At 32.5% G+C, this 12857-nt stretch overlaps 5 protein-coding genes across 5 annotated transcripts; 3 read left to right on the top strand and 2 right to left on the bottom strand.

The window, feature by feature from the left end:
• Positions 1 to 306: 306 nt before the first annotated feature.
• Positions 307 to 3833, top strand: DFA_01773 (nucleotide binding protein 1-like protein; the record flags this gene model as incomplete). The annotated part of the gene is made up of 6 exons (XM_004359681.1): positions 307 to 798; positions 881 to 1230; positions 1543 to 1609; positions 1682 to 2417; positions 2728 to 3650; positions 3762 to 3833. The coding sequence occupies 6 exons, from the start codon at positions 307 to 309 to the stop codon at positions 3831 to 3833; spliced, it is 2640 nt and encodes an 879-aa protein (XP_004359738.1).
• A 471-nt stretch (positions 3834 to 4304) lies between these two features.
• DFA_01772 (uncharacterized protein) lies at positions 4305 to 5455 on the bottom strand (the record flags this gene model as incomplete). Its single annotated transcript, XM_004359680.1, has 4 exons — positions 4305 to 4605; positions 4702 to 4791; positions 4885 to 4990; positions 5419 to 5455. 4 exons carry the CDS (start codon positions 5453 to 5455, stop codon positions 4305 to 4307), a joined length of 534 nt encoding a protein of 177 aa, XP_004359737.1.
• Positions 5456 to 6229: 774 nt separating this feature from the next.
• Positions 6230 to 9470, top strand: DFA_01771 (putative phosphatidylinositol phosphate kinase; the record flags this gene model as incomplete). The annotated part of the gene is made up of 5 exons (XM_004359679.1): positions 6230 to 6538; positions 6676 to 7793; positions 7881 to 8127; positions 8210 to 9159; positions 9236 to 9470. The coding sequence occupies 5 exons, from the start codon at positions 6230 to 6232 to the stop codon at positions 9468 to 9470; spliced, it is 2859 nt and encodes a 952-aa protein (XP_004359736.1).
• Positions 9471 to 9614: 144 nt separating this feature from the next.
• Positions 9615 to 11177, top strand: DFA_01770 (uncharacterized protein; the record flags this gene model as incomplete). Its single annotated transcript, XM_004359678.1, has 1 exon — positions 9615 to 11177. The coding sequence occupies one exon, from the start codon at positions 9615 to 9617 to the stop codon at positions 11175 to 11177; it is 1563 nt and encodes a 520-aa protein (XP_004359735.1).
• Positions 11178 to 11652: 475 nt separating this feature from the next.
• Positions 11653 to 12383, bottom strand: DFA_01769 (uncharacterized protein; the record flags this gene model as incomplete). Its single annotated transcript, XM_004359677.1, has 2 exons — positions 11653 to 12118; positions 12229 to 12383. 2 exons carry the CDS (start codon positions 12381 to 12383, stop codon positions 11653 to 11655), a joined length of 621 nt encoding a protein of 206 aa, XP_004359734.1.
• Positions 12384 to 12857: the final 474 nt, after the last annotated feature.

The following is a 12857-nucleotide window of genomic DNA, read 5'->3' as shown; positions in this document are numbered from 1 at the left end:
ATCATTTTAATGATTCAACTGTTCGAAAATGGGTTTTTGTCAAAAAAGTAAATCAATAAATAAATAAATAAATAATACTCTACTTTTTATTATTTATTTATTTGTTTATTTATTATTGGTAAAGAAAGATACTTGAGTATTTAAATGCTATATACTCGAATAATATTGAATAAATAAATAAAACTTCATTTTGATTAAAATTGATTTTCAAACAATATTTGCAGATGGACCATATCCATGATCAGATTCTAATTTGATTTTCACCACATTCATTAATTAATTCATTACGCTAACCACTCATTATTAATGATTGCTAGTTCACGTACTGGGAATCTTCTCAATCTCTTTTCGAAACCTTTAAAAGGAGTATCAGTGTCATCACATACTAGTAGTATCTCTCATCATCGTCATTCAACAAGACAGTTTTCATCTTTATCTTTATCTTCATCTTCTTCAACTCTATCATATTGTGGTAATCGATCAAACATTCGTTTACTACCATCACAAACAGTATCATTTTACAATCATCATCATCGTTATATGACATCTAACAATAACAACAATCAACCAATAGTACATAATCCACCAAAAAGAGACATGTCAAGAGACAATAGATTAATTTGGGTCGATCTTGAAATGACAGGACTTGACATTACAAAGGATAGAATCATGGAAATAGCTTGTATCGTCACCGATGACAATCTACAAGTCATTGAAGCAGGTCCCGATCTTTGTGTATACATTGATGATGCTGCTCTTGATGGAATGGGTAAATGGTGTAAAGAACATCATGGTGATGTAAATATCATTCAATAATCTTTTTTCTAGATTAATCATTTTACTTACTCACATTCATTTATATTTATCTCTATTATATTAGTCTGGATTAACACAAAGATGTAGAGAATCAAAAATATCGATTCAAGAAGCCGAGAAAATCATGGTAGAGTTCTTGGCAAAGCATGTACACAAAGGTATGTGTCCATTGGCCGGTAATACAGTACATGAAGACAAAAAGTTTTTGTTGAAAGAGATGCCATTGTTTGCAGAGTATCTCCATTATCGTATCGTTGATGTATCTACCATCAAAGAATTGGCTCGTCGTTGGTACCCCAATGTAATGGAAAAGGCACCTGTCAAGAGATACCTTCATCGTTCATTGGCAGATATCGAAGACAGTATTGAAGAAATGAAATTCTATCAAAAGCATATCTTTATTCCAAAGGATGAGTAAAGTAAACAACAAACTATATTATACCAACCCAACCTCTTCACAAATCACATTATAGATTAAAATAATAATATTATAAAATATTATCCAAAAATAAATGTAAATAATAATACTTAATAATAATAATTAATATAAACGAACGACTTGCAAAAGAACAAAGAATGATTTATCATTCATTCATTCTTCCACGTACCAATTATTAAAATTATTAAATCAAAAATCATTAAATTAATTAACTTCAATTTCTGAACCCGATTCGTTAATCTCGTTTTTTTGTTTAGATACATATAAAGAGATATATATATATATAGATACAGAGATATGGATAACATAAAGCATATTATATTAGTGTTGTCTGGTAAAGGAGGTGTTGGAAAGGTATGATGATGATGATTGATAGATTGTATTATGATAAGTTAAATGAAACTAACATATTGATTGAATGTATAGAGCACAGTAGCATCACAATTAGCATTATATCTATCATATACAGGAAAGAAGGTTGGATTGTTGGATGTTGATTTGTGTGGACCGAGTGCACCCAAGATGTTGGGTCTAGAGGATAGGGAGGTGCACAAGAGCAGTGCAGGATGGATCCCAGTCTACTTGGACAACACTAGAAACTTGGGAGTCATATCGATACAGTTTTTGTTGGGCGATAAAGATGCACCTGTTATTTGGAGAGGTCCTAAAAAGAACTCAATGATCAAGCAGTTTGTAAGTGACGTGTGTTGGGGTGAGCTAGACTATTTAATTGTCGATACGCCACCAGGCACCAGTGACGAGCATCTTGCAGTCACTGAAGAACTACTTAAATACAATCCAGATGGTGCAATCATGGTCACAACACCACAAGGTGTGTCTGTCAATGACGTACGTAAAGAAATATCGTTCTGTCAAAAGATCGGTCTCAAGATCATAGGTATCGTCGAGAATATGAGTGGATACGTATGTCCACATTGCTCAGAATGTACCAATATCTTTTCATCGGATGGTGGCAGGTTACTGGCCGAGCAATGCTCCCTTCCATTCCTTGGCAAGATTCCAATTGACCCATACCTCACAGCTTGCTCTGAAAAGGGTATCAACTATTTTAAAGAATATCCCAATTCTTCAACTCTCATGGCTTTAAAAACACTCTGTGAATCATTTGAATCATCAACGTCCAACAATAACAACACAGATAGTATGATGACTGACTAGTCACATGTGTCACATGTCATCGATGACCGAATAAACAAACAAATGTATAGTTATATAATATAAATCCCATTCCAAAAACGGCATTGGAAGGTAGAATGATTTTAGTCGAATTTTTAAAGCAGAGAATCAACCACCCAACTTGAAGAGACAGCATTCTTCTATTCGTTATATTATTTGTTTTGTATTATTATTATTATTAAATCTAGTTTAGTTAGTACCTATGATTGATCATTAGTTTGTTGTTGTTTATTGTTTATTTATTTAAAGGATGAATAATAACATTAATATTCAAGTAGCAAGTGACTTGGCAAAACAAACAATGCAAAGAACGATAAGTAGTCGAAGTATAGAGGAGAGATGGAAGAATAGTAGTAGGACGTCGGCGACGATGATGCCTGATGGAGCTGGGTTTGATGATGACAGAAGTAGTTTCAAGGACTATAGCAGTACTGCAACATCACCGTCTATTGAAGAGTTGGACGAGAACTACTTGCGTCATCGTATGAAACGTGTAAAGGATGAACGTGTGGTACTCAATGTTGGCGGTCGGAAATTCGAGACTTACAAATCAACCTTTGCAAGTCAGCCCAACTCTCTGCTAGGTGTTATGTTTAGTGACCGAAACCGTCATTTCCTCCAACCAAGTATTCCCTCTACATCAGAGAGCAACGCAGGTGAATTCTTCTTTGACAGATCATCCCAACTCTTTGAATATGTACTCGATCTCTACCGTAATGGTGGTGCGGTAGCTTGGCCATACGATCCATCACTACGTGCCCAACTTCGTGCAGAGCTTGATTTCTTTCAACTGCCAAGCTCCATGTTACTCGGTGAAAGTATTATTGGTGTAGAGACACTTGGTGAACGACTCAAACGAGAGTCTTTGGCACGTGCACGACTCGAAGTTGGTGACACCTTGGCACGTATCAAAGCACATATTATAGAGTGTCTCCAACGTGCCGCCGAATCTGGTAAAGACAATGAGATTATTCAATTCAAGTCACAATACGAGTGGCGTTCAAGAGACCATACCGACGAGTTTGAATTCTACTCTTTTGTATCGAATCTACGTAATCGTGAACTACTACTCTACGATCTCATCAATGAGAATCTAGACGTATCATTTCAAGAAGAGTTTAGTAGTTCACATCATTCTTATCTTCTTCAATTTGTACTTTGGAATCGTTATACTCGTAATGGTGATACTCCTCAAACTGTATGTGAAACTAGAAAGAAAGAAAGAAAGAAAGAAAGAAAGAAAGAAAGAAATAGACACTAAATTAAAATAATATATTAACCATATTCCATATTTAATTAATATTTCCAGGATCAAGTTGAATTTAGACAGAAAATAGCTCAATTATCTGATATACTTTATACAAATAATTTAAAGAAATAATTTATAAAAGTATATGTATATATGTGTAAATTAATAATAATATGGAATGTTGGGAAAAAAAAGAGATAATAAAATTTTGTATATTTATATTTTAAACAATAATAATGTATTTGTTATTATTTGTTTGTTATTATTTGTTATTTGTTAATGTTTGCGTTGTCAATTATAATCTTTAAAATTAAGTATTATAATTATATATAATTGGCAATTAATTTTGATTCGCATCTGGACATTGAAATGTTAAATGAAGAAGATGTTGATAATAGGTTGTTTGTTTGTTTGTTTGTTGTTATTGATATTGGAAGGGGGGATTAATTATAATGATGGGTAATTATAAACAATAAGTTTTGATTTTGAGATTTGTTTGTTTGATTTGTGAATTGTTGTTTGGTTGGTTATTTACTAAAAGTGTTTGTTGATTCATTATTATATTATTATTATTATTATTTGATTATTCTTATCTTTTTTTGTTTAATTCTTTAAAGAAGCACCAAAAGTAACAACCAAATCACCACAATCCTTGATAGCAACGTTGTTTAATGAAGATACGATATTAGAGTTAAACTTGTTCATCAAATCAGAGTCAAATGGAACTGGTTGTGAAAGAAGGTTGTGAAGGTTTGATACGTTGGTTGCTTGTGAAAGGTGTGGGAGTCCAAATAATATGTTTGATTTGCCAATGTTTGTCTCTTTGATTTGACTGCTATAATCCTTTTCCTCAAATATGATGTCCTTTGCATCTGGTCCAACTGCAGATACATCAATGAATTTACTTTTTAAAAAGAATAATTAAGGGAGTTAATTAGTTAAACCAAATCTATAATCATAATCATCTAATCTATCTAATTTATCTATCTATATATCTTACAGAGCAGTTCTATCGATAATGTCTTTGAAAAAGTCATTGTCCATTTCTCTCATTTGAGAGTATGATACTTCTTGTGGTTGATCATCATTCCTATTAATACACAAAGTAGTTAAATTGAAATATATTAGTTTATGGTCTGTCTATTTGTTACATATCTATCAATCTATCTATCTATCTACATACTCCTTTGGTACACCTATTTGCTTTGATGGTGTTTGTACAACAGTGCTTCCTGATTGATTGTTGCTTGGTTGGTTTCTAGATCTTTCGTTGTTATCCTTTTGGATATCTATTATTATATTATATTAAAATCATCATATGATATGAATGATAGGTTAGTTAGTTATACTACACAATCTATCTATCTATCTATCTATACGAGAACGATGATCTATCAATCTTTATGAAGATAATATACAACTCGTCTCTATCGTGTGATCGAGTCGTTATCATGTTCTTTCTCTTGTTCTATCTATCGTTCTTCTTTGTCGTCGTTTCTATCTATCTATAAATACACACCTCCAGCCTTTGATTGATTGCAACCCATTTCTTCCTAAGACTCTTATATTGGTATTAAAATTAATAGTATACTAGATAATAATAATAACAAACAATCACCTCTCTTTTTGTGCTGAGAGAAAATAAAATAAAAAAAAAAAAAACAAAAAAGGAAGCAACTTGTGGAATCATTGAGAAGATTGAATGGAACTTTTTTACTTTTCCTGATTTCTGGGTTCAGGAATTTTTGGATCATTTATTTATAAATAAAGTAAAGTAATCAATGTACTTAATTTGATTCAAACTAGAGATTTTTTTTTAAAAAATACATAATAATAATTTACAATCAATCCTGGTTGGTTGAATGGGATTGTCAATGTTAAGTTTAGTTTAGTTGATTGACCCAAGAAAAAGAAGAAGTGTCACTTGGAATTGTTGGTTCATTTATCATGAATCATTCATTTCCTTTCATTTCCTTTCCTATTTGATTGCATTGTAGATTTGATATATATCAAGAATATTTACACTATGGTTGGTAAACCTTCAAAAGATATATTTCAATTTAGTGTTTGTTTTTTTCCCACTCTCTCTCCTCTGTCAACAACACAACTTTATTTCCTTTCGAGGTGTGAATTATAATGACACATATCTTATTTTATTTGTTGGGTTGTGTGAATGAATGGAGAGAGTGTGGTTGTCTACAGTGTTAATAATAATAATAATAATAATAATAATATTAAAATTTTAATTCAATGATACAATGTTAATTCTGACTGATAAAGGGTGTTAGAAGGTAGAGTAGAGTGGACATTATATATTTAGTAGAAAGAGAGTAAATACATTATAATATTAATAATACTATTTATTATTTTAAAAAACTAAAAACTTTGAAAATATTAGTTTGCAAGTCTAAAAATAAATTAGAATAAAACCAAAAAGGAAACAAACAAAAAGTGGACGATTATTATTAAAAATAGACAGTTTGTTTTTGCAAATAAATAAATAAATAATATTAATATTTATTTAAATAATGGCAAAGAAATCAAATAATCTCCAAAGGAGTAATAGTAACAGTACCAATAGTAGTAATAGTAATAGTAGTAAAAGTAGAAATGGAGAACAAGTTAAAGAGATACAACAAAAACAACAACAGGAACAGATGAAACCAGACTTGACAGCGACAGCGACAGCAGGAACAACATACTCTTCAGATATCATCCATAGTAGTAATTTAATCAATAGTACCACTAGTAGTAGTTCAACCAACTCACCAATACAACTAAACAAATCATCATCAACTAGTAGTACCCAAATGAGTGTACATAAAGATGAAGTTAATGTATTTCCCCTTCCAACCTCCTCTTTGAAAAATGTACGTACATGCAAATCTGGAATTAATTTCATTCTAACAAAACCACTGGAGTGTTAGGGGGTTGGCTGTTGTCTCATACTAAAACTATTTTTCATTCATTTTAGACAAGTGAACATCAACATCAGTTACAAGGAGGATTAGCAACTGAACATTTAAATATAAATAATCATTATATCAATCATGTGAATCATGAGACTATAGTTATTCCATCACCAAATGTTACCAATACATTTATACCAATTGAAATCAAAAGTGTCAATACTGATAATGCGGTGGTAGAGGATGACATGATAGACATTCCTCTAACACCTCTACCAATCACACCTCAAGAATCAAATACTACACCAACAAGTAGTATAAGTAAATCGTCGTCACCTATCAACAACAACAACAACAAGAGACAAGAGAATGGTAGAGATGAATTGTCAGAAGAGTCAACATCGACAGCTAGTACAAGTACAACAAATCAACAAGCTGTCCCTACTTGTACAAATACAACTATTGCTAGTATGTCATCAGAATTAAGAAAAAGAATTGGATTGGAACCATCAAATGATACTATAGAGATTGTTAATACTAGTGATCATCCAAAACTACATAATTCGGTGGCATCGACCACTACTCGAACAACATCCAATATATCAACAACCAACACTCATTATATTCAAACCATCAATTATATACCACCCGAAGAACAGTCTATTCTCTACACCAATGATCCTAGATACTATAGACACATGTCTAGTTCTTGGAGTGGTATTTTGGCGGGTAGTGGTGGTATTCACGACCACCAATACATTCGAAGAAGTCAAGACTCTCAACAATCTGTACCATACATTCCACCAGGCGACTTGAAACTCAATGGAACACCTATTGGCATGATGTCTTCGAATCGAAAAGACAAGAAAAAGGAGAAAAAGATTGAAAAGGAGATCAAAGATGCCATGCATGACTTGGATGAGAAACATGCAGACGTTGAGAAACAACTCATTAAAATGTCACAAAAGAATAGAAAAAAGAAAAAGAAAAGAGCTAGAAAACTACACCTCGAACACAAAAAGAATAGTCTTGGTGAAACCATCTTTAAAGGTCATCCAAGTTGGTTCTTGATGCGTACCATTCAAACTGGTATACTTAATTGTATATCAAAAACATCTTACCTTTCAATACCAGAAGATTCTGATCAATTCTTTTCTTCTTTACATCATGAATTACCTGTCATGTAAGAAAAAAAATATAAATATAAAAGTAACTTTAAATTCAATCATACTAATTAATAATATTATTTATTTATTTATATTATGTTTAGTGAAGGACAACCAGGAACCTTTTTATTTAAAGATTATTGTCCACATGCATTTTCAAGATTAAGAAGTTTATTTAATATTGATGCACAATCATATGTTCATTCATTGTGTAAAGCTTGGAATGAACAATCAACACCTGGAAAGAGTGGCTCCATCTTTTTCTTTTCCCACGATAATCAATATGTACTAAAAACAATTCCAAAACGTGAAGCTAAATTACTTCGTAGTTTATTACCTGAATATTTTGAAGTATGTCAAAAACAAAAATTTAAGAATAATAATATATGTATCGTGGTTTATTAATTTATACTTGGTTTATTTATTTTTTAAGCATATGAAAAGAAATCCAAATAGTTTATTGACAAAATTTTTTGGATTACATAGAGTGAAACCAAGACAAGGTAGACAAGTTAGATTTGTTGTAATGAAGAATCTATTCAATACACCAAAGATTATAACCAGTCGATTTGATATTAAAGGATCGACTGTTGGAAGAGAACTGACAACCGAGGAGTTGAAAAAGAAACATCCTACTTTTAAAGACCTCGATTTCAGAAGAATGGGTACCAAGATTAACTTGGGACCTGATCGCAAGAAACTATTTTTACATCAAATAGGAGAGGATTGCAAGTTCCTCGTTAAACTAAATATCATGGATTATAGTTTATTGATTGGTGTACATCGCAAAGAAGATGCAATGCGAATGGTTGAACAAGAAGAGATATTACGTGAAAGTCAAGGTGGTGGTGGTGGAGGAGAGACTGCCACTGCCGATACCACTGGCAACACAACCCTTCCATGTGACGACTACTACTCATCGAGTGAAGACGAGGATTATAGCGACGAAGATGATGATCTCACCGATGAGGATGATGGAGACGATTTAAGAGCATCCTCCAAAATTGGATCAATTGCTCAAACCAAACAATACTTTAAACAAATTGAACAACAAAAACAACAACAATTGGATGAGTTACAACGAACCCAACATTCATCATCAGCATCCAATCAACATTATTCTCATCCTCTTATTCCAGTTCATTTAAATGATCCAGGTCATCCAAATAATTTAAACGAACAACCATCTCAACAACAACAACAACCACGCGGCAGTAGTAGTAGTAGTAGTAATCAACCTCATCCACATCCACATCCTCCACACCCACATTTACATCACCATCATATTGTCCATAAAGATTCATGTCTTGTTGAATTGGATGGACCATTCCCACCATTGGTTCCAAAGGAAGAGAAATCCCCTATTCAATCAGTTCCACCAAAGTATGTAAACACAAACACAAATACAAACAAACAATATATTCCCCAAAAAATACATATTAACCCAATTTATTTATAGGATATCAATATTTGAACATGATAAAGGTGGTATGCAAGGTATAGATGAAACAGGTAAACCAATGCCAGAATATTATTTCATGGGAATCATTGACATATTGATGTTGTTTTCATTTAGAAAGCAATTTGAACACACCTATAAAAGTATATTTCACAAAGGTGAAATTTCAGCTGTAGAACCTGTAGAATATGCAGCAAGGTTCATAAATTCAATAAGGGATCATGTCATCAAATAATTAAATAATTAAATATCTTATAAATAAATAAATAAATAAATAAATATTTAATATTTTAAATGTGAAGGTCAAACCCTGAAGTTTTCATTCATTTTAATTTTAGTCAGTGATATATAGAGGATAGAGGGAGTGGGATTTAATTAAATGATACATCAACAAAGAGACCAATCACTATTTTATAATGGAAGGAATGGGACAACATCATCATCAACTTCAAGTAGTAGCAGTAGTAGCAGTACTAATGGCAGTATATCATCATCTGTATCCAACCATCATAATCCTGCAATGAGATTTGTACTTAGAACTGCATCTCCTTCATATGAATACAACTACTCATCTTCTTCTCATCCTTCTTCACAACAACATCAACAACAACAACATGTTGATCACAACAATCATCAAAGCAGAGTATATTATCAAGAGAGTCAGAGCCATCCTCCAACTGTCAATTCTGGAGTTGTTGATGTTGATAATGCTGATGATGATGATCAAGAACCTACTCTTGTCACTGAATATAGTAATGTTATTGATAATAGAGACGATGATAATAATCAACATGTTAATAATAATGGAGTCTACAATTATGGACAAGTGGTCGAAGAGGATGATAATGGTCAAGATCGTTACCAAGTCATTGACGATACTGTCGAACAAGATCAAGACCGATACATACCACAACAATCTCCACATCGAATAGACTCCAAGACATCTTCACTACGATCAACAACTATGTATGGTAGTGGTAACAATAGTATTGGTGTTGGAAGTAGCCAACACCATTTCTCTGATGACATTCATCAACAGTTAATTAAAACATCTAATTTATTGGATCAACTCGGTTATAAAATGAAATCATCAATCCTGTCTTCATCTTCATCCTCATCCTCATCTTCATCATCAAACTATACTTCGACCATTTCAGATAATGGTCTTCATCACCAACAACAACAACATTATCTTAATCCAACCTCTCCTTCTACCACCACTTCATCATATGTACCATCTTCATCATTATCGTCATCATTCTATCCAAGTGTAAGTGGGGGTAGTAGTCGTACTACTGCTACTACCACACCTTCAAGTGGCATTGCTAATCGAAATTTAAAGGATTCATCTATATTTTTTGTACCAGATGATTCCATGATCTATGATACACCTATATCATTTGACAAGAGTTATGCTACACCTCCACAATACAATTTAAAGTCATCTTCATCAATCCCACAGACCTTTTCCTCCTCCTCAACCATGTTATCTCCAACATCACCCAATTATAAGAGTACCATTGATAGTAATCGTAGTAGTCGTAGTACTACTGGCTATCAACCACTATCATCTACGACTATGACACCTGGTAATCAACGATCGTTTACACCAACAACAACTAATCCAACCAGACATGTTAACCATAACCCTAACCCGACCCCTACACCAACTAGGGATAGTCAATACCAATATGATAGTAGTTATAATCTATCAACATCGACATTAATATCTGAAAAGAAAGCGACGCTGTTGGTATCAAACTTGGACCTTGTTATCAAAAGTCTAGAGGGAGAATTATTAGAGTTGCAGAAGATGCTCGTCAGTAATGTCTCCCTTTCCGATTCAATCCAATCACAAATCGAATCAAAGAATTTCCAGATTTTATGTTTGGCCAATTGTAAATCGATTGCTTCCAACAACAATAACAACAATCAAACCTAAAAAAGAAATTTAAAGTAATATTAATATTATCAATCAATCAACCCGACCGAGAGAGAAAGTAATATTTGTAAACCAACCAAACCAACAAAACCGTTGCAATCAGACAAAAATAAATCCATTGTTTGATTCCTTACTATGTCTTTTGTTAGCATTTATATTCTTTACGATAAATGGACTCTTTGGTACTACTTGATCGTTTATTATTATTAATATCATCTTTTTTCATTATTGAATGATTTGTTTCAATTTGTTGTTGTTGACATTTTGATTGAATGATCCAAAATGATGAATGATTATTATGTATTTCACATTCCAATGGCTAGTTTGTCAACATTTGATAGTACAGTCAACATCCATCACAAACTATATACAAATATATTGGTGATAAAGATGACATGTGCTCCTCTTGATTTAGGTAAAGGTCTTGTAACCCTCTTCCATCTTATTCTTCTTGTCTACTATACTTTGCTTTTGATTATTTACTCTTCTTTGACGACGACTTTTTGATACTCTTTTTCTTTGCAGTAATCGATTGAATGATTGCTGATGGTCCAGTTGTTTCTAGCAATTGGAAGGTAAACAAAAAATAAACATTAATATATATTAGATCAATAAAGTCATCAATGATATATAGATATTCATATTTCTTACTCTTATCAAGATGATCAGTAAGTGATTCAATTTTGGGGGGAGGTGGAAGTGGAGCATTGAGTTGTTGTAGAAATTGTTTAAAAGTAGTACTTGATTCAATGGTATTGACGTGTTTGTTGTTTGTTGTCTTGTCGACATTGATATCAAATATGATTCTTTCAAGCAGCGCACGTTCCTCTACACCACGACTATTGACAAATGGACGACCATCCATATGATCTATAAATGATCTAATCTTATCATTTGACACTTTGACATAACATCTTGAAGGTATATTGGATTCTTTGGTTCTGCAAACATTAAGAAGGTGGGTGATAAGCATCATAAATCGATCAAGTGATCATCAATCGTTGTTATTCAACAACAATCAATCGGGATTAGTTAGTTGGTTGGTAATTACCTCAAAGCACCTTGAACAAACTCTAGTATCTTGACATTGTCTACAGTGAATGGTGATGCTTGTGCTTGTGATTCTTGATATATGATTTGATGAAGTTTGGTCTCTTCGATATTGTATGGTAGATTACGTATCACATATACGTCTCCTCCCGTCATATCTATCTATCTAACTCTAATAAAATTACAAGTACAATACTCTATGATATATGATTAATCTGATGATCGTTTCAAAACTACACCTTGATTGGTTTGTTGGTTGGATGAAAAAAAACAAAAAAAGATAATATCTCTTTGAAAAACCTCTTTTGGTTAATTTTTGTAAAGTTTCATTGAAAGAGACTTGTGTTGCCCCAATTTTCAATGATAAACACCTTCATCACCATCATCATATCCCCTACCAACTCATCATCCATCTTTGGTCTACAGATACAAACAAACAGATAATAGAGAGAGAGAGACAGATATATAAATAAAAAGTGTAGGTTATTAAATATATTATTGAGTTTTTTGTAGGTCCACATCCATCATCATCATCATCCGACATTACCCCAACCGACACCACCCAACTTTTATTATCTTTTATCTTTCATTTCATACTTTTAGTTCTAGTTTATATTAATCATAAATACC

Source organism: Cavenderia fasciculata, assembly GCF_000203815.1.
Source record: "Cavenderia fasciculata unplaced genomic scaffold Scf_Dfasci-F-a-25c12.r2-5, whole genome shotgun sequence".
Lineage (NCBI taxonomy): Eukaryota > Evosea > Eumycetozoa > Acytosteliales > Cavenderiaceae > Cavenderia > Cavenderia fasciculata.
Note: the sequence above shows the minus strand (reverse complement) of the source record. Positions and strands in the feature narration are given on the sequence as shown.